We start from the raw sequence: 22,981 nt of genomic DNA, 5'->3' as shown, positions 1-22,981 counted from the left end.
CATTGCACCTGTGGATATGATGAGATGAGAACCTTTTTAAGAAATGCTTTAACATTTTTGTAAATTCTTTATCTCTTGTTAAAATTAAAGTATTTTTAAGAGTACAAACATTTTCTTGCATATTTGTACATTATTCTTTGAGATTACCATGATCATGTAGGCTATGCTTCCATTTACAGAAAATAAAAGCCTGCTATTTTTACTTCCATTACTGAAAATAAATGACCATTACTCATTACAAGAATAGGAACAACACTTTTACCGTTTTTCCTGTCGTTAAATTAGTAAAAGTGAATTCAGACACATCTAACTTGTGAGTAACATACTTCAATTTGGAAGGTGTAAAGCGCTGACGTATGTTGCTTCAAAAACGAGTTGAATTTAACTGACGGGATAACTGGCTCCAATCTGACGTTTTTGCGTAACACACACACCTTGAGCATCGTGCATCAGAGCTCCGTCGAGTTTATCATCCAAATCCTATTTTCTGACTACCTTGTTCCTATTTATATAATATAACATATTCGTTTATCTCAAGAATACTTTACCGTGACGACTATTGAGCAGTACTACCACGTGAAACGATTTATCACTACTAAACACCCAGTGTTAGCATATAGCCCGCTAGCATCAACAAACAGGTGCCGGCTTTAGTTACCATTTGCCAATCTAATGGTGGACTCATCCAATGTATGCTATTCAGACCTTTCCTCACCTGAGCGGGAAGCTGTGGAGCAGTTGATACCCGGTTATCGCAGATCCTACGCGACGTACAGCGCCCAGTTCACCCAGGCTCCAGACGTCCACAAGCGACCGAGAAGTGCAAAAAGCGAACACCCTACACGGTGCAGCTTCACGGACCGCACTCGAGGGAATGGAGACGCCATCGCCCAGAATGAAAGCGATCGGGAAGCCGTGGTGGAGCTGCTGCCCGTCCTTCGCAGATTCAGCGTGCCTCACATCACCCTGGCTACAGATGTCCGCAGGCGATCGGGGCGTGCTGCGAGAGAGCTTCCCTCGCGATGTAGCTTAACGGACTGCGTCCAGGTGACCGAAGACGCCATCACCCAGCATGAAAGCGGTAAGACTCCGCTTGTTATTGTAACCTGCATTACTTGCCACATGTACAGTTTAGCTTCTTCCATCAGCATAGAGGGGTTTACTTGTGCTAAGTGTATTGAAGTAGTAAGGCTGACGGAGAAGATTGCAGAACTAGAAGCGCGCATCCAAACGCTAGTTGATGACAGCAATACCGCTAATGCTACAAACGTTAATACCGCTAATGCTACAAAGCTAATACCTCTAATGCTACAAACGCTAATATCGCTAATGCTACAAACGCGAATACCGCTAATGCTACAAAAACTGTTTCGGGTGCGCCTAGTGTTAAACGTAATACACATAGCTCGGTTCCGTCATCTGAGTCAAGGCGGCCGACTAACTGGGTGACTGTCAGGCGGCACAGTCGTTTCCGGTGCCCACCCAAGACCCCCCTGGTAATTTCAAACAGGTTCGATATTCTAAGCAATACACCGACTGAGACGTCTGTTAATAGTGCCTTGGTTATTGGAGATTCGATACTTAGGAACGCGAACATTGAGGCACCAGCCACCATAGTCGATTGTATACCGGGAGCCAGGTCTTCAGACATTAGATCAAAACTTAAAGTGCTGGCTAATGCTAAGCGTAAGTTTTCTAAAATTGTTATTCACGCCGGCACGAATGACACCAGACTCCGCCAGTCGGAGATCACCAAAGATAATATTAAAGAGATATGTGAAATTGCTAAAACAATGTCAGACAATGTAATATGCTCTGGTCCCCTCCCCGCCTACCGGGGGGATGAAACTTACAGTAGATTATTGTCTCTTCACGACTGGATGTCAAAATGGTGCCCTCAGCATAACGTAGGGTTTATAGACAATTGGAAGCATTTCCGGGGGAGACCAGACCTGCTAAAGAGAGATGGCCTCCAACCGTCTCAGGAAGGAAGGGCGATTCTCTCTATAAATCTGACCAATAGTCTTACTTCTAATACAGTCTGACTATCCAGGGTACAGGTCAGGAAACAGACGGATCGGCTTAACCTTAGCTGCCGTGATATGCCAAGATCACTTATATCCCAGCACTTCGAGTCAATTTTACCAGAATATCAACACATTTCAACTGTATCTGTTCCCCGAACAAATAAATACAGAGCACCGCTTGCCACATCTGGTACAAATCTGATTAATATAAAATTAGAAAACAATACATTAACAGATGAACCTCGAATGTTAAAATTCGGCCTTCTTAACATTAGATCACTTACCAATAAAGAACCTATTGTCAATGAATCAGTTACAGACCAAAACTTAGATGCACTCTGTTTAACAGAAACCTGGCTTAAAGCAGACGACTACATTAGTTTAAACAAATCCACCCCACAAGACTATTATTATAAACACGAACCTCGGTTAAAGGGGAGAGGGGGTGGTGTAGCTACAATATACAACAAAATTTTTAAAGTAAACCAAAAATCTGAACAAAAATTTAAATCATTTGAACTAATGTTGTTAAATATGGAAATAACTGATCGTAACCACAAACAGCTCTCTTTTGCCTTAGCTACAATCTATAGACCTCCGGGCCACCATGCAGATTTCCTTAAAGAAATAGCAGATTTCCTGTCTGAGCTTGTAGTCACTGTAGATAAAGCTCTAATCGTTGGTGATTTTAATATTCATGTGGATAACCCAAAAGATGCACTAGGACGTGCGTTTATGGATGTTCTAAATTCTCTCAATATTAGACAAAACGTGACAGGGCCAACGCATACTCGTAAGCACACATTAGACTTAATTCTGTCACTCGGGCTCAATATTAATGACATCAAAATATCACCTCAGAGTGATGCAGTTTCTGACCATTACCTTGTGTCATACACTGTACTTCTAGATAGGATCACTCAATCCACAACATGCTACAGATTAGCCAGAACAATAATTTCCACCACTAAAGATAGCTTTATTAGCACTCTTCCAGACCTGTCCCAAATTAAACATGTAGCAGATAACTGTGACGATCTAGATATTGTAATAGAAAACCTAAACAATGTCTGTTCTAACACATTGGATGCCGTTGCTCCCATTCGAAAAAAGAGAATCAAAGAAAAACCGCCAGCTCCATGGTATGATCATCACACCGCAGCACTCAAAAAGGCAACTAGGAAAATGGAAAGAAATTATAGAAGCACAAAGTTAGAGGTATGGCGTGCAGCATGGAAAGATAGTGTTAAACACTACAGACAGGCTATTAAAACCGCCAGATCTACCTATATTAGCAAGCTTATAAATGAGAATCATAATAACCCTCGTTTCCTCTTTAGCACCGTTGCAAAACTGACTAGAAACAAAGAACAAACAGAAACCAATAGTAAACTCCAACACAATAGTAACGACTTCATGAACTTCTTTTCTAACAAAATTACGGCTATAAGGGAAAACATCGTAGCTACACAGGCAGCCACCACTCTACCCGTTAGTTCACTTAACACTAGACTACCATACGAACATCTTGATTCATTTAAACCTACTACAATAGATGAGCTCTCTAGACTAGTTACATCATCCAAATCATCGTCCTGTATATTAGACCCCGTTCCCACAAAACTACTTAAAGAGGTATTCCCTGTAGTGTCAACCCCGGTTCTAAATATCTTTAACTCATCGCTAGAAATAGGATACGTTCCAACAGCTTTCAAACTAGCAGTTATTAAACCGCTGATTAAAAAACCACAGCTTGATCAGGGAGAGCTTAATAACTTTAGACCAATCTCAAATCTCCCTTTTCTTTCGAAAATATTAGAAAAGGTAGTGGCAAGCCAGTTACGCACATTCTTGACAAATAATAGTACATATGAAAAGTTCCAATCAGGATTCAGGCCCCACCATAGCACAGAGACAGCGCTGCTTAGAGTTACAAATGACCTCCTATTAACATCCGATCGTGGTGAAATCTCAATTCTTATATTATTAGACCTTAGTGCAGCCTTTGACACAATAGATCATACAATCTTACTCAATAGACTAGAAAACTATGTTGGTATCAGTGGTCAGGCGCTAGCCTGGTTTAGGTCGTATCTAACCAATCGCTATCACTTTGTTTATGTAAACGAGGAAGAGTCATATCACTCCCTGGTTAAATACGGTGTACCGCAGGGATCGGTTTTAGGTCCTATCCTGTTCTCGTTATACATGTTACCTCTAGGAGACATTATCAGGAAACATAACATAAGTTTTCACTGCTATGCGGATGATACCCAGCTTTACATCTCCTCACATCCCAGCGAAACACACACGTTTTCTAAGCTAACAGACTGCCTTAGCGATGTTAGTGACTGGATGGCACATAACTTTCTTAAGCTGAACTCCAATAAGACAGAGATACTTATTATTGAACCGAATCGCTACAAACATAATATGTCAGATTATAAGTTGCACATAGATGGCTGCACTGTGGTGCCATCTTCCACGGTTAGGAACTTAGGTGTGATGTTCGACAGCAACTTATCCTTCGATAGTCATATCGCCAACGTCTGCCGCACAGCATTCTTCCATCTTAGAAATATCTCGAAAATACGCCATATACTGTCTACATCTGACGCAGAGAAGCTTATCCATGCTTTTATGACCTCTAGAATAGACTATTGTAACTCGCTACTCGGGGGATGCCATGCAAATCAAGTAAACAAGCTTCAGCTAGTTCAAAACGCTTCCGCAAGGGTACTTACTCGATCTAAAAAGTACGACCACATAAGCCCAATTCTGGCATCTTTACACTGGCTACCAGTTAAATATCGCATACAATTTAAAATATCACTAATCACCTACAAAGCTTTAAATGGCCTAGCACCCTCATATCTTAGAGAATTACTATCAGAATACAATCCATCACGCACACTATGGTCGCAAAATTCTGGTCTCTTGATTATCCCTAGACTATCAAAAGTGTCTAAAAGTGGAAGGTCATTTTCCTACTTAGCCCCTAAGCTCTGGAATGATTTACCAACCGATGTCCGAGAATCAGACACAGTCGATAATTTTAAATCTAGACTTAAAACTTTTCTCTTCAACAAAGCATTCGCATAATTTGTCTAGTAAAAGTACTTAACTCGAAATAGTTATTTGTACGGAACAAAGCACTCGCGGTCATAACACAGACCAACCAAATAAATAAATAAAAACCTTATCTTAACCTATAGTCGGATTGCGATTTTGGAACTTTCGTGTTCTTGTGAATAGTATGCCATACAAACCCGTTTGCAACTGAACCTGCATTAACGACGACAGTGGGGCCTCCAGCCTTAGTCAAACGGGTTGGCACGTATGGTTGGGTTGTGATTTTGACATTTTCGTGTGTCTTGTGAATAGTATGCCATACTGACCCGTTTGCCACTGAACTTGCATTAACGACGACAGTGGGGCCTCCAGCCTTAGTCAAACGGGTTGGCACGTATGGTCAGGTTGCGATTTTGTCGCTTTCATGTGTCTTGTGAATAGTATGCAATATAGACCCGTTTGCCACTGAACCTGCATTAACGACGACAGTGGGGTTACAGGCCTTAGTCAAACGGGTCGACAGGTTTCATTTTCTCTTAAAAATCGGAGGGTGACCCTTAGTTACCATATATACCGTCGCAGTGGGCCCCCAATTTGCAAAATCCTCAACTGTGGATAATATAATTATGCCGCAATAGTTAGTCTGTCTGAAACTAAGCTGATTAAACCACATCACTGTGTGACACTTGCATTACATGTGAACGGCCCCTACGCTAATATGATTTTGTTTTTCTCTCCCTGTCTCGTCCTCGACCCTGAGGACAATGAGACAAACAGACCCAGTTCCGGTAGATGTGAAAGTCGGCACACCTCTGATCTACTGGTCGTCCCTCAATGTGATGCCCAGCTGATGCCTGACCAACGATCACCGGCAGAACCCGCTTAATCTCCGTTAAATCTCCGCTTAATCTCCGCTTAATCTCCTTATCCGTTTATATGTGTTTATATACATGTATATCTCCCAAGGGTTTTTCCCTCCTAGGACTTTTTATTTTTTATTTCCTCGGCTAAACAACCCGGGGGTTTTGTTTTTTTTCTCCTAGGGGGTTTTTTACCCCGGGGAGGTAGCCTGCCAAGGCTTAACTTAGCTTCTTCTCCTAGACGTTACATTAGTAATACGCTCGCTCATAATGTCGAGTCATAGCCGCAGCAAATCTGACTGCTTATGCTATTGTGTATTATGTTGTGCTATCTGTCGTTTTTCTGTGCTTTTACTGCTTCATTTAATGTAAAGCTGCTTTGAAACAATTGAGTATTGTGAAAAGCGCTATATAAATAAAATTGAATTTAATTGAATTGAATTGAATTTACTATGAAGACATGAATGCTTTTTACACATTGTAATCTTGTAATTACAGCAGTAACAATATGGAGTAAATATACCTTTTAATTATAAAAAATTCCCTTATCATTTCCAAGGGAAAATATTCCCTCTTTAACAGAAACGGTTTTGTACTAAAGTGATTTACATTCTCATGACATTTAAACTCTTTCCCCACCATTGACGAGTTATCCCGTCAGTTAAATGTATAAAAAATTTTTGTGAAACTTCTGTGAAAATTGAAAAATCACAAAAATGCTAACAGGCAACTTTTTAAAAAACAAAAGGCTGGCGGGGAATGAGTTAAGGATACTTTAAAGGTGAATAGCTAATCCAATACAGCAGGCCCACTGGAATAGGCAGCTCACCTTTGCAACAGGGTCAACGTTTACATCTTCATAAACTGTAATTCCAGCCTCACTCTCCCCCTTTCCTGAAATAATGTAAAATACCATATCATACATGTTTGGAATGACATGAGGGAATGATTTTAATTTTGATGTGAACTATCTTTGTAATGCTGTAAATCAGAAGAAAATGATTAAAACATTATGACAAAATGACATAATATTTGTCACAGCAGAACTTATATTATGCTCACACTTTTCAAACACACCTTTCTGAGCCCTGCGCCTATAGCACACTGCTATGATTCCAATGGCCACGGCAATACACACAGCTCCAGCGACTATTGAAATGAGCAACAAGTTCTTCTTTAGAAAACCTGCAATGTTTAATTAAACCAAATTGTAGTCAAATACTGTATAATACCAATTAAACATTAAAATAAAAACTTGCACAGTATTGTAAAACTGGCTTTGAAAAAGTAAGATACTCAAACAAAAAAGCATTTGTTATCTGCAAAAACAAATCTGTATAGGAGACCAAATGATATACCTTGTCCAAGTGTCTCTGAGCACTTCACAGTCTTAGTAGTATAATTAACACTGACTATGTTGCTGACTGTGCAGTTTAATGTGGCACTCACTTCTGGAGTTAGACTGATATTTAAGTGTGATCCCTTATTATTCGGATAGCCACTCCAGTGGTAGGATGTATTTACATTATCGGACACCAGACACCAAAGATTAAATGTGCATATGTTTTTTGATTGCAACCAGATTTCATTGTGCTCAATTGTTACATTTCTGATGAGATCTATATAAGAAAATACAAAAAGATTCCAATGACGCTGTGATAATTGTTAAGTTAATATGTTTACCTTACTACATGTTGCTTTATTTATGTTTAATTCTAATTGTGTATACATTGTTTATGTTTGTTTGCTGAGTAATTTTGTAATGATATTGAGAGAATGTCAAGCAGTTAATCTTACCATGTACATGCAGCTGAATGAATTTTGTTTCATATTGCCCACTGTGTCCTTCTTGAACAATTGAAAAAAGTCCAGAGTCCTGAAGCTGAAGATTATTAACTGTAATGCTTATATCACCTTTCTCTAACCATCCGGCAAATAAGTTATCTCTCAGCAGCTTCAGCTCATTCTTAGTATACTCAGCAAAGACTGTCTCATTGAATGTCCATTTAACATCAGTTAGATTTGTTTTTGGATGATCTGGAATTAGTTCCAGGGAGCTCCCAACTGCCCTGTGCACTACTTCTGTTTCAGCACACAATCCTACAATACAAAGCAAACAATTTCAGGTACATAATATTACATAAATACATAATAACTCATTTTAAAATTATATATTTTACCCTATAATGAAAATTAGCTCATCTTTTACTCACCCTCAAACTATCCTAGGTGTATATGACTTATTTCAGCCAAACAATATTATATAATAATTTATAATGGCATTGGATAGTGTGTAATTTTTAAAGTGCGTAATTTTTAAAGCTCCAAAATTTACATTCATCTATCTTCAGAAACTAAAACAAATTTATTAAATGCCTTCCGAGGTGAAGCGATGGGAAACTTATAAAGAGCTCAGATGCAAAACCCACCAAGTGCATCTGACATGTTTTCATGTAAATTAGCATTTTTTTTAACAGACTCTTAATGAATTCTGCCAACAATCCCTTATTTCTGAAGGGCCTGAGGCTGGGATTCAGTGTATTTGAAAACAAAATAACAAATTAGAAACAAAAAACAAACCATAAACACAATGACAAATCTACAAACCAGAAATGGTAGGTACTCTATATTGCGCAAATGGAATGGTTATTGCTGAGTGGTCGACTCTTCTGTCAATCAAGATACACAGAAAGTAAAGTACAGCTGGTAGCAAATTGTGTTAATACACTCTGTATTGCCCTTACTGTTGTCACAGTTGGTGGTGAACGATGAAGACAAGAACAACGAGATAAACAAACATTTAACTTTTAACAATTGGAATATACAATAATCAAACATACACCAACACAACTTAACATGTAACAAAGACAAAAACGGACAAAGACAAAGGAAACAGCAGAATATTTAAACAATAAAGTGATGAACATAATGACAGTCAGGTGAGGATGATAAACACAGTTCAGGTGAGGAAGTGAAGAGGATTGTGGGAATTGAAGTCCGGAGGCCGATGACTGGGAAGACAGAATGGCACTGTAACAACTGTGGGTTCAAATTTGGCCATCATTCTGCAGTTCATGTAGCCTGGTTCTACCAGACTCTCGTACATTTAATTTGTACAGAGAGTCTGGGCTCTCTACATTGAGAAACGTTTACCTTCTTGTAGGTGGGTTCTCTGTTAAAGTTCAACACTGTTTGATCTGCCCAGAGTCACTCAGGATCTGCCATAGCCAATCGCTAACGTGTGGTCGTGACATATACTTAAATGTAACTGTCCAGAAAACAACAACGATTAGAAAAAGATGTCTGTCGAAGAGAGATGCAGACTTTGTTCATCGAATTTAAGAGTTCAAGGAACAATTGTAAATTTTAAAATTATATTTGACAACAAGGATGTTCACAAGTCTCTGAGCTCGAGTCCGAGTCAAGTCTGAAGTCTTTGAGCTCGAGTCCAAGTCAAGTCTGAAGTCTTTGAGCTTGAGTCCAAGTCAATTCTGAAGTCTCTGGGCTCGAGTCCAAGTCAAGTCTCAAGTCTCGTTGTAACAAATAAAACTCTAATAACAAATAAAGAAATTATAAACATTTATAAAAAGGAACATAGTTGCACATTAAGTAAGGTCTAAAATTAGCATTATGTACAGAAATTAAATTAAATGGATTATAACACTGTCTTTATTGTACAAATTAAATATTATTCTTATTATTATTATTGAGCAATAGAAGTGATTTTCTGTTTGTCTTGGGTTGTTTGATTAACATAAATGACACAGACTTAAGTAGGTTAATTGAGGTTACTGTCTCTTTATTAAGAACAAATAAGCCCAGACTGGTTTCTGACTGGTTTCTTAAGACATAAACAAAAATGTTTTATTAGAAAAAGAATACTGTGAGATCATTTTGCGTGTATGTATGTGCCTTGTCCAGAAAATAAAGATTTTATGTTGGCTTAACTTTTGAAACACTTCTCTCTGTATGTACACTACTGAGGGCACTAAACGCTTGCTCAAACACAGGCGGAGCGCTTCAGGAAGAAGAGGCAGCAGTCGCTTCACATAAAAACGTTACGTTGTTTTTCATTGCTCTATTCAGCAAAAGTATGTTGATGGACTACACTACAGTATGACACAAAGTAGCGCAACTCTGGAGCTGGACCGGACACACTTAACCGCATGTGCGTACAGAAATCTGCTCACTTGAGCGCCTTTTTGCGGTTAAATTGTTTAACCATTTAAACAATTGCAAGCCTTAGAAACAGTGATAAACTTACCCTATTTAAATTGCATATTAATCCGCAAATCGCATGCCAGCCGAACCGCGGATCCATCACAGCACTACCCAAAGCTTCGGATGAATGCCACAGCAGCGGCCGGTGCATTCATGTATGTTCGCGGCCGCGTGCGCGGAGCAGATACGTCACGTGTTACGTCGTGGGCAGGTTGTAGGTAACGGAGGGAGCTATGACAGCGAGCTCATCAGACGTTTCCTTAAAATAAACATTGTTCACGAGTCGTCCAATTCGAGTCTGAAGTCTTTGAGGGTCGAGTCTCAAGTCGAGTCTGAAGTCACTGTGTGTGCGACTTAAGTCGCACTCGAGTCCGAGTCTCAAACTCGAGTCCCCATCTCTGTTTGACAATAATGTATTCAGTCAACTGTCGAAGCTGGGTCTAATCATTAACAAAACGCTGCTTCGGTCGTTGACGCACAATGACACACAACATCAATGCATCGTTTTCAGCCACTCCCTCTGTTCGCTGATTGGTCCTACAAAAAATTTTATTATCGAAACGCTAGAATAGACCGAAATCCCAGGCGTAGTACTGAAGGAAAATTAAATTGAGCGGAAGTGCGTAGGAGGGCACAACTTCCGAGATAATGATAAAGTTTTTTTTTCTCAAAATTTGTGATTTTCCTTTTTTTTGCAGGGGATCATGAAGAAGCCTCTCCATGTTTGAGATAGCAGTTTTTGTATATTTAAAAGGGTACATTTTGCGGTTGAAATCGGCTTGTTTTTCCAGAGATTCTAGCGTGCATCATTGTCTGTGTGTATTTACATACTAGATAAGCGGCTTTTATTTTCGCCCATGCCCCCAAGGGGGAACACCGTGACTACTAAATAAGGATAGTTCGCCCAAAAATGAAAATAATGTCATTAATGACTTACCCTTATGTCGTTCTAAACTCATAAGACAGAGCATTGTCTTCTCTTTCGGTTCTGTTGTGAACCACGTGAAGTCACGTGACTGTAGTGACGCGGCTGATCTGTTCCTCAGACATGTTTGCTAAGTTTTTTTTTCAAACTTACAGCATGCGTCTCCCCAGACTGTAAACGAAGCTCGGGTGCACAAAAACAAACAAAAAAAGTTGGGGCGCAACAAATAAAAGTCAGCCGCGTCTTACGTCAGCCGTGTCACTGGCTTGTTCGACTTTATGCGGCGCCGCAGTCGGATGATGTCAAAGTACCGCGAGAGCAATCTTACAGAGTAGTTTAATTTCGACTCGCTCTCATGGTACTTTGTCGTCATCTGCCTGTCAGTTCTTGCAGTGCAGCATGAAGTCAAACACACACAAAAAAGTCACACAGAGATTGTTGAATTCGTTATATAATTGGCTACATGTTTTGTCTATCAATATTTTCCATGAAGTCATTGGCTGATAGAGGAGCAACCGAGCGATTGGTTACATCCCTAAAGGATGTCACGTTTTCGACGGCGCTGTTTGGATTATCTGTTATACTGCCTATCTATTTTAAATACAAACTTTGAAGGCGGGTTCATGTGTTTACCAAAACGTAAATGTAATCTCATATACCCTTACATGTTACAATGTAAATAGTCCTCAGATTGTATATTATATTCTATTACCAGATGTTCATGCGAAATCTGATGTAAACAATAGACTATATAGCTATATTTCACGGATTAAACGCATTTGTGGACAAATATGGTCTTTGGATGATTCACACATCTGAATCTGACTGGATTCGACTTGTGATCAACACAATGGTCTCTCCCGCTCCACACGGGCAACATTACATATTTGGGTATCAATATTTTCTCCAAACTGTCAGAGTTATTTAATCTTAATTATTCACCCATTTTAAAGAAAATTACTGATGATCTCAAACGCTGGACTAACCTCCCATTATCACTTATTGGCCGCATTGCTACAGTCAAAATGAAGATTTTACCACAAATGAACTATCTATTCTCAATGCTCCCAGTAACACCCACAGATAAATGGTTTAAAACATTAGATACATTAATTTCTAATTTTTACTGGAAAAACAAAACACCTAAAATATCGCTGGCAAAATTGCAGAAAACAAAACTACAAGGTGGCCTAGAAGCTCCAAATTTTCAACATTACTTTTTAGCAAACAAATTACAATATATGATTAAATGGATTAACAATAATAACTACACTAAATTATGGATAGATTTGGAACAAAATCAATGCAACAGCACATCAATAGCAGATCTTCCCTTTTTACCTACTTCAATTAAAAAAAATGCATTATTTTAAAAATATCACAATCACTTCGACTCTAACAGCCTGGTGGAAAATTAATAAAATTACTAATTCATCACTAACACCATCGAGACATACTCCAATTTGGCACAACTCGGATTTTCAAATAAGTAATGAACCTATATATTTTCCCCTATGGCAACAAAAAGGAATCACTCATCTCAATCACTTATTTCAGGACAATAAATTCATATTAGGGATGGGACGATTACCTGTTTCACGATTAACCATGATAAAATCCCCGGACGGTTAGTATTATCATTTAAAATGTAATTATCATTAGAACCGTGTTTGATTACCGTAATTTTTAAAACTCGCGGTAAATCCTGTCCAGCCAGAATCAGCTTGACGCAGGCACATGCATGCAACATTGGTTTTTGCACGAGAAGGCATGGCGGAAGGCAGTAACAGGTGCACTGTGTTTTAATGCGTTGCTTATGTGTGCATTTGATGTTCTTATTTAAGGTACTGTTCATTAAAACAGGTTCATACATCTCAGGGCTCCATGTTAATGTTCATTTATGCAGGGGTGTCCAATATGACCAGTCGAATGCAATGCCGGTAGATCGCACATAAGTTAATAACTGTGTATATGGTGCTCCATGCCTCCATGAGCTTCAGAAAATAAAGCGCCAAATTGGCATTATGGTCTTAGAAACAAGTCTTTTCGAGTTGCTGCGCATTTCTTCTTAAGTGTGTTTTTATAAATCTTATGCCTTCCCGCTGCAGCGGAGACGTCTAACTTCCGAAATTTGGATGCACATGCAACCTTCATGCAGAAGTTGATCCACACGCACGGTGTATGTGCGCGCGATCGACCGACCGACCGAACAAGAGAGAGAGATGCTTCTGATACTGTTGTCATTTTCTAGTTTATTTCATCAAAACCGCATCTCCGCTATTCCGCTATAAGGGGTACTCGGCATGTACTCAACTCCTCAAAAAGAATGGAGTAATGGTGACAGCCCTAAATTCAACGTAGAAAAAGTCCTCCTAACACACATTTAAATTGTTATTAAAAAATGTAACAGTGTTTTGTTAAAAAATGTTTTTTAGCAGGTAGGTCTTGTCGGCTTTATCATTTTAAAAGTAGATTGCCACACAAAAAAGGCTGGACACCCCTGATTTAATGTTTATGCTTTAAAAAAGTGCATATAGCTGCTAATTGTATTTGTTGTTTGCTGATTTTCAAAAATAAAACGTGTTAAAATGTTTTCAGTGTGTGTATCAGTTATTTTTGAACATTTCCATCTCAATTTAAGAAAACCATGATAATATTGATAACCGTGATATCTTTGGTCACTATAATCATGATATAAAATTTTCTTACCATCCCATCCCTAATTCATATAATTTATTAACCCAGAGATACGGTATTGGAGTGGAACAATTCCTTCAGTATCAACAAGTTAAATCCATAATTAAATCGAAGATCAATAAAACTAATAATCCACTTAACCCCTCTCAGGTATGGAAGAAATCTTACTAATTTTTTTAATGTTGTAATTTTTATCTAAACTTTATAAACTCATATCAATTAATGACGATAAAATAGTAACACCAATGGCAAAATCGGAAAAAAGATTTAGCGTTCCAATACCGATCTCTGGAAGGAAATCTGTAATAATACATTCTCTATGACTACCAATACCAACCTGGTCTCATGGGAAATACGTACCTCTGTACACTTTTTTGCAGGACCACAAATATGTACTAACAGGTACGTATTGCTACAGTTTTGAAAAATAAACGTCCACTGGGGTCGCTAAAGAGAAGAACTCCATGTGACATAATTAGGAGTTGCATTACATTACATCGCAAGATTTAACAACGCATGTTGGTAAGTTAAGTCTCTTTAATTTGATATAAAGTTTATTACTCTATATAAATCAGGTTAAACGTGTTCAATTCAATCGCTGTTTTATATCTGTCAGTTCTGCTTAGGTTTATTGTATCTCAAAATGATTTTAAATCAGCACATCGTAACTAAAGCGATTAAATGCCATCTTCAGCTTTAACGTGACGTGATGCAGATTCGACCAGTTTATAATAGTCATATTAGGATAAAGGTAACGCGATACGCGTCGAGTTTACCATGCTTTACCACGGTAACAGTATATTTCGGCTACTGCGTGCTAAAATCCGATTCGCGTCGAATTTACCATGCTTTACCACGGTAACAGTTTCGGCTACTGCGTGCTAAAATCCGATTCGCGTCGAATTTACCATGCTTTACCACGGTAACAGTCTATTTCGGCTACTGCGTGCTAAAATCCGATTCGCGTCGAATTTACCATGCTTTACCACGGTAACAGTGTATACTCTCACCTCAGGGCCCCCCCTCCCAGAATGTTTTAGATGTCTTCATATATAACACCTCCCTTACGAAAACTAACCATGGTTTTATTGTGGTAAAAGTGTAGTAACCATGTTTTTTTGTGTATTGATTGATTACTATGAGCAAAACCATGGTTTTACTACAATAAGCATGGTTAAACTATGGTTTTTGAAAACCATGGTAACTACAAAACAACCATGGTTTTGACAAACACCTGATTCCACTCATCAGTCTTGTTCCAGAATGTTTAAAACGTTCCTTAATTAACACACTAACAAGCTAATGAACTGAATCAGCCCTTACAAAATTTAACCATGGTATTATTCCAATTAAAAAAAAAAAAAAAAACATGGTTACTGTAACTACAATAAGCATGGTTAAACTATGGTTTTTGAAAACCATGGTAACGACAAAATAACGGTGGTTTTGACCACCATGGTTTTCAAAAACCATAGTTAAACCATGGTTATTGTAGTTACTGCAGTAACCATGTTTTTTTTTTAATTGTAGTAAAAACCATGGTTAAATTTTGTAAGGGCTGATTCAGTTCATTAGCTTGTTAGTGTGTTAATTAAGGAACGTTTTAAACATTCTGGAACAAGACTGATGAGTGGAATCAGGTGTTTCATATAAGGAGACATTTAAAACATTTTGGTAGGGGGACCTTGAGGACTGAAGTTGGGAACTGACCTAAAGGATTATTAGGAACACCTGTTCAATTTCTCATTTATACAGTTATCTAATCAACCAATCACATGGCAGTTGCTTCAATGCATTTAGGGGTGTGGTCCTGGTCAAGACAATCTCCTGAACTCCAAACTGAATGTCAGAATGGGAAAGAAAGGTATGGCGTTTAATCAGACCCAGCACACACAAAAACCACGCGCGAGTGAGAGATACGAGCACGCGAACACTATTCGAGCGCTAAAAAGCAGAACACAATTGTGTAAAGCATCCTTGCGAGAGCGCACCTCCGCTCAGCGCGCACAAATGCAGTCACGCGAGCAAGGGCTTGGATGAGCTTTTGCACGACTCTGACTCTCTCTATGCTCTCACAGCTGTACCACACGCGCTCGCTCGATCAATATGACTTTTGGGTCTTTGGGGGCGGGACATTGACTGGTGTCTTCGTGCCTATGATTGGTTGGTTGATTTAATCAGTGATTCGTTCTCAGATCTTCTGTTCTCAATTCGTATCCAGTCAATCTAGGTAGAGAAGACACGTTTTAATAGGACCATTATGTCGGAGCACGTCCTTTTAAAACATTGTCTTGTTTGATCCATGCAATAGGCTGCAAACCAGACAATAATGCCAATTTTATTATATATTTTGTTTACTGTTTATCATCCTGCAATATATACTATAGGCTACATATTGACATTGTCAGGTTACAGAGTTGGTTCAGACTTAGCATTAGCAAACTTTAGTATAGTCCTGTACAAATATATATATATATATATAAACAAACTAGATTTCATATATATATATATATATATATATATATATATATATATATATATATATATATATATATATATATTAGTTTTTGTAGCCATTCTGTATCTTTTCAGGGTTAAAATAGCATTTAATTTTACTTTGTTGTTGTATTTGAGTTTCATTTCATTTGCCATAATATGGTTGTTAAATTATCTACATATTAGACAACAAACAAAATTAATACCTTAAAAAGGGGCATATTGTTTGGTTATGTTTGCATGGTTTAAACAAGACTAATGTTTTAACATAGATTACCTACTCCGACATAATGATCATATTAAAACATGTTTTCTCTACCTAGATTGACTGGAGATGGATTGTGGACCAAGAGATCATGCATGTCACTAATCAAATCAAACAACCAATCACAGATGCAGAGACATCAGTCAATGTCCCGCCCCCAAAGTCGCAAAAGTAATCTCGAGCGCGTGTGGTGCAGCTGTGAGAGCATAGAGAGAGTCGAGCAAGCACTCATCCAAACCCTTGCTCACGTGACTGCATTTGTGCGCGCTGAGCGGAGGGGCGCTCTCGCGAGGATGCTTTTAACGCGTGCGAATAGTTTTCTGTGCCATGTATCTCTCCCTCGCACATGGTTTTTGTGCGCGCGACTTTTGGGTCTGATTAAACGCCACAGAAAGGTTTTAAGGATTTAAGCAATTTTGAGTGTGGTATGGACTGATTCAAGCTGACAGAAGAGCAACTGTGACTGAAATAACCACTCGTTACAACCGAGGTATGCCGCAAAGCATTTGTGAAGCCACAACACGCACAACCTCGAGGTGGATAAACTACAACAGCAGTAGACCCCACCGGGTACTACTTATCTCCACTACAAATAGGAAAAAGAGGCTACAATTTGCACGAGCTCACCAAAATTGTTAAAAAATGTTGCCTGGTCTGATGAGTCTCTGTTGAGACATTCAGATGGTAGAGTCAGAATTTGGCATAAACAGAATGAGAACATGGATTCATCATGCCTTGTTACCACTGTGCAGGCTGGTGGTGTAATGGTGTGGGGGATGTTTTCTTGGCACACTTTAGGCCCCTTAGTGCCAATTGGGCATCGTTTAAATGCCACGGCCTACCTGAGCATTGTTTCTGACCATGTCCATCCCTTTATGACCACCATGTATCCATCCTCTGATGGCTACTTCCAGCAGGATAATGCACCATGTCACAAAGCTTAAATCATTTCAAATTGGTTTCTTGAACATGACAATGAGTTCACTGTACTAAAATGGCCCCCACAGTCACCAGATCTCAACCCAATAGAGCATCTTTGGGATGTGGTGGAACGGGAGCTTCGTGCCCTGGATATGCATCCCACAAATCTCCATCAACTGCAAGATGCTATCCTATCAATATGGGCCAACATTTCTAAAGAATGCTTTCAGCACCTTGTTGAATCAATGCCACATAGTATTAAGGCAGTTCTGAAGGCAAAAGAGGGTCAAACACAGTATAAGTATGGTGTTCCTAATCCTTTAGGTGGGTGTATTTACTGCGATGTTTGAAGTTAAAGCCTGATAAGCATTGCATTTACCATGCGTTTACCACAGTAACTGTAGATTTAGTGTGTTATTTTTAGTTAAAGCCTAGAAAACACAACCTGTATCGTGCTGCTACCATAGTAAAGTTATTTCTGTTGTGGTACATGTGCTTAATGCATAGTACCAAACCCTTTTCTTAGTAAACACAAACCTTACAATGGTAGGTCTACTGTGGTATATGGTACAGTAAGCATTGCATATATGCTTTTAGCACAGTAACTGTACTAATGTGTTGTATTCAGTTAAAGCACAGTAACACAAACCATTGCCATGGTTTAAACACAGTCACTGTAGTTTAGCCTTTTAATTTGTAATAAAAGCAGCCCTATCACAACACTTACCTATCTTTTAATACCTTTCATGTCCAATCATTGTTTTTGTCTTGCAGTTACTCCATATCAGTCATTTGATGGACAGTGGGCAACAGTGGCAATTTCTGCAATTTCTGCAAAATGATTAATTCTATAGACTTGCTGGTAAGTTTCATTTATTTCAATATTAATAAATAGATACTCATATTTGCACTACATACTTATATTTGTTTTCTTATTATGTTTGTTTGACTGGATACTCTGGTTTAGTCTATTTTGTTTTCTCTTCTCAGCTCCACAAGTTGGAAATACTTGGTGTCTTACCAATGTTATTTATAACTTTGCAGAGAGGCCTGCACCACTCTACCAAAATTTAAGGTAAAAAACATATTCAGAGCCATCTTTTAATACCTATCATGCGACTATATGAGGCTGTTTTTGGAGGTTGGCCAATGTATTTATACATTTGACCACCTATTAACTTGTTTACCTACATGTTTGCCCTTGACCCTCCAGAAAATGTTGGTTGTATGATGTTTTAGTAATTGTTTATTAATTATATGGTTTAACTCATGGCAATGTGGGCGTCATAACTCAATGTAACACTAATTTGACTTTTTCATTATACACTATTTTTTTAATTGATATGTCTAATGGTTCTCTGCAATTTTCTACAGGTTGCCCCTCTAGAGTCAGTTGCCCCACCACTATGGTCAGAGACCCCACCGCTGCAGCCGAAGACCCCGCCTCTCCAGTCAGTGACCCCACCACTGTGGCCAGAGACCCTGCCATTACCATCATAGGCCCCACCACTACAATCAACCACCCTGTCACTACAGTCAGCGTTTCCGCAACTGTGGCCAGAGAGTCCACCACTACCATCAGAGGCCCTGCGACTACTGTCAGCAACCCCGCAACTGCGGCCAGAGACCACAGCTGTGGTAAATTACTTTTATTTTAATATTGATAGTTGCTAAATTAAATCCACTCGAGTTTACTGGTTATTGGTTATTTAGGGCGCACTCACATTATCCAAACCAAACCAAACCATGCCCCAGCGCGATTGTCACCCCTCCCTACTCCCCCAGGTGCACGCGCTCACACTGTACTTTTTGTCGATCCGAGTCCGGGCGTGCTTTCGTCATTAAAATGCGATTGTTTTGAAAAAAGCAGGAAGTAAAGCTCTCCCTTAACACTGGAACCCACCATAATAATAAGTCTGTGTTTTTTATTCGGAGTCGTTTGGTGCGCGATTACAGACAGCCTTCTCACATGTCATCATATTCCTTAGTTGATCTGTCAGGTGCGCAGCTCGGACATTGACGTAACCCCGCTGCGCGCATCAAAAGGTTTTTACGGCGGCAGATGAAGGTGAGTGGTCGCGCAGCTGACGTCTTCACCTTTTGAATCGCGTTAAGGCGTGAATGCGCTCACACCACAGCCTTCCGCGCCTGAGCCCAAGTGAACCGGGCTCTGGCCCACCTCTGCAACCCGGCCGTGGCGCGATTAACCAATCCGTGCCTGGGCGCGGAACAGAGCAATCACACTTTTCAAACAAACCAGGCTTTGGGGGTCAAACGCGCCCGAGCGCGGTTTGGTTTGGATAGTGTGAGTGCGCCCTTAAACGTTCATGGACCCCATTCACTTCCATGGTAGGACAAAAGAATACCATGAAAGTAAATGTCCATGAATGGTTTGGTTACAAACATTTCTCAAAATATCTTTCTTTGTGTTCATCGGAACAAAGAAGTTTAAACAGGTTTGTAACAACATGAGAGCGAGTGATGACAGAATCTTTTTAATAGTGTGCTGCAGGTATGGCTTATTTTGTAGCCTAACCCAGAAATTAGCGGGACACTGGTTCCCTCAATAAAAAGCCTATTCATATTTGAATCAAAAGTCTATGGGATAATGAATGGGCTTTTTAGAAAGGGAAACATTGTACTGCTAACTTCCGGGTTAGCCTACAAAAGTAGGTCACCCCTGCGGCACTCTGTTTTTTTAAACAACACTGTGTACAACTAAATTGTTTTTTTTCCTTTATAGTGGCAAGAAGTTCCTGGGTGTCTGAGGATGCTGTGCAGTAGTATGTGTCTGTTTAAAAACATGCCATTATACATATCAATACAGTATTTGTCATCATAGAAAGTTATTCTATACATTTTGTTTAACACTTTAGTTTGTCTTATTCTTGAAGGTCTGTTGTTGTCAAAATGTATTGATATTTAGATATAAAAATCAGGAAAAAAAAGTTTTGTTGTCAACACATCTACACATGTTGTTGTTACACTAATGTGTGGTGAATACTATGTATTAAAGATGTTTATATACAAAATTTTATAAATAAGTTCTTGTGATTTTTATTTCATAATTGATTTGGATAAAAAGGAAATACAAATTTCCTTCTCCTAGAAATGAATATTTAAGACAATAATGTGCTACATACTACCTACATGAACTCTGAACCTTGTTGTTATATTGAGTGGCCTGGTAAACAATTAAGTTTTACATGTCTACTGAATGTTTACATGGTTGTCTTTATTTACCGTCATCTCTGTACTCTTGATTTTGTTCTACAGATCATGCTAATAAAATAAATGATGAAACCTATTTTAAATGGGCATTGCTGTTGTTGTTGTTTTATGGGGGGGGGGGGTCTTCTTAAGACACTTGGTATTAAGTTATTTGCTGGTTTGACAGCACAGACACTGTCATGTAATAGTAAAGCTGGAACTGAGGTGATAATAACACCATTGTCTTTTTAGAGTTGCTTTTAGCTGATTAAAATGTTTCATGATTGATAAACATTACATGGCTATTTAATTGAACTGAGTTAACTTTTAAATTGCTTCAGCTAAATTCACACTATATCTTCTTGACAATAGAAATTGTTTTGTAATTGATCTTTACCTCATTGATTGCTACTTTGTAACTACTTTAAAACAATATTTAGTATAAAAATAAGGGTGACCTGACTTCTTATCCTGTTATGACAATGAATTGCTTAAGTATTTACAATTTTCTCGTTGCCATTTTGTAAAAAATATATATATAAAATATATAAACAAAAATCTGTGGCCTAGCCATACTGTTTATTTCAACATTACTGACAAATACATCATATAAATTCACAAAACACCATATAAAACCTAATGTGATCTTAATGTAGGAATACTCTCAGAAGAATAAAGTCACAAAAGCTGACACTGGGGTGGTGCCCTTTCAGAAACTACACGGAGTACCTAAGGAGTGCATATGGGTAAATATTGGTACCAAATGTGGATAAATCTGTGTGCATTGGTTTTGGAGGGCCACTGTCCTCCAAGTTTAGCTTCAACCTTAATCAAACACACCTGAATGACATTTCATATTCATCCTGCAGTCTTTGATTAGATTTTTCAGGTGTGGTTAATTAGGGTTGGAGCTACACTTTGCAGGACCAGGAATGCCCACCCCTGGGACCTTTTTAAAACGGGTAGGCAACATCAGTCTGGAGTGCTGATATCCTGCAGAGTTTAACTCCAGCTCTAAGCACACATGAAAAAATTATCAAGGTCTAAATAGTCATCTTAAACTACTTGTAGGCAATGTTTTATCAGGGTTAGAGCTAAAATCTGCAGGACATCGGCAATACCGACCTTGCCTACACCTGTTTTGAAGGAGTTCTGTCCCAGTGAAAGTTTTTGTACCATATTTCTGAGTGCATAAAACAGAAGAAAAAAGAAAACAGTTATAAATGTGACGCAGCAGAGTTTGTTGTCTTTTATTATGCAAATACAGCTGTGTATGTTTTACTGCCCTTTCACACCCAAGTGCCCAGTAGGCCTAAAACCTCTGTAAGAGGACAAAAGCCTATTTCAAAAGTCTGTAAATCAATGTCTAATTAGTGCATCAAAGTGAAAACTACTTATGCTGTGTTTACTAAATAATGTTGGACACACTTTTCAGACATACATGAAAAGGTAGTATACAGGCATTTTAAGACATGTTAACCATACCAGATTTTAACCTGCCCCTCAAAGATGACATATACAGAAGTTTGCATAATGAACATATTTGGATAATCATTTAGTGATTAAATGTAATATTTATTTAATTTTAATCCCTAAATGTGTTAAACTGCATTATCCATAAGTCTCCATCATATGCTGACAATGGGGAAACATGGTGCTGACATTCTCTGCTGAAAAAACAGCATACCAGCAAGACCAGCATATGTTGTGGTTTGGTGCTGGTTTGCTAGTGAACACCAGCTAAACTAGCCCCAAACCAGCATTAGCACCAGCTAAACCAGCACCAAACCAGCAATAGCACCAACATCCCATACCAGCAAGACCAGCATATGTTGTGTTTTGGTGCTGGTATGCTGGTGACCACCAGCTAAACCAGCATAGACCAGTATTCCCATGCTGGTCCGCATGCTGGTTTGATGTTGTTTTTTTCAGCAGGGTTTGTAGTTCATTGAAATGGTTATGCTTAGGGTTGAAATACAAGTAAAGGAAAAGTTTTCTCAGCTAAGAAACGCGTTATTGTTAGCTGATAGCATTTCAAGTGTAACAGTAGCACCAAAACATCATTTGCGACATGGAATACTTTTTTATATGGGTTAAAAGATGATTCATGTGGCGCTGCGAAAATCCAATTGTCGTATGACATCAAAGTATCGCGGGAGGGACTCGAAAACACGAAGAGCAGTCCGATCTCGCGGCACTTTGATGTCATATTGTAATTGGTCTGCGCAGCGAAAGAACACCATGACAACTTAGCTGACCAAAGACCTCCTGTCCATAAGTTTTCGAA

At 38.8% G+C, this 22,981-nt stretch overlaps 1 protein-coding gene across 4 annotated transcripts in view; it reads right to left on the bottom strand.

Annotated features, from left to right (window-relative positions):
* The window catches only part of LOC129437334 (uncharacterized), a 70,304-nt gene that overhangs the window by 5,946 nt on the left and 41,377 nt on the right, over positions 1–22,981 (bottom strand). For 2 of the 4 annotated variants that reach the window (XM_055195478.2, XM_055195488.2), the window contains 4 exons: positions 7,757–8,059; positions 7,318–7,578; positions 7,037–7,144; positions 6,789–6,853 (listed from right to left, as the gene is read on the bottom strand). In XM_055195478.2, the coding sequence (XP_055051453.2) occupies positions 6,789–6,853; positions 7,037–7,144; positions 7,318–7,578; positions 7,757–8,059 (737 nt within the window). Of the gene's footprint in view, positions 1–6,788; positions 6,854–7,036; positions 7,145–7,317; positions 7,579–7,756; positions 8,060–8,703; positions 9,425–22,981 lie in introns of those variants that run through there. The other 2 variants (XM_055195482.2, XM_055195496.2) reach the window with 2 other exon arrangements.

This window comes from Misgurnus anguillicaudatus, chromosome 21, assembly GCF_027580225.2.
Source record: "Misgurnus anguillicaudatus chromosome 21, ASM2758022v2, whole genome shotgun sequence".
NCBI lineage: Eukaryota > Metazoa > Chordata > Actinopteri > Cypriniformes > Cobitidae > Misgurnus > Misgurnus anguillicaudatus.
This window is presented reverse-complemented; position numbering and strand designations above follow the sequence as displayed.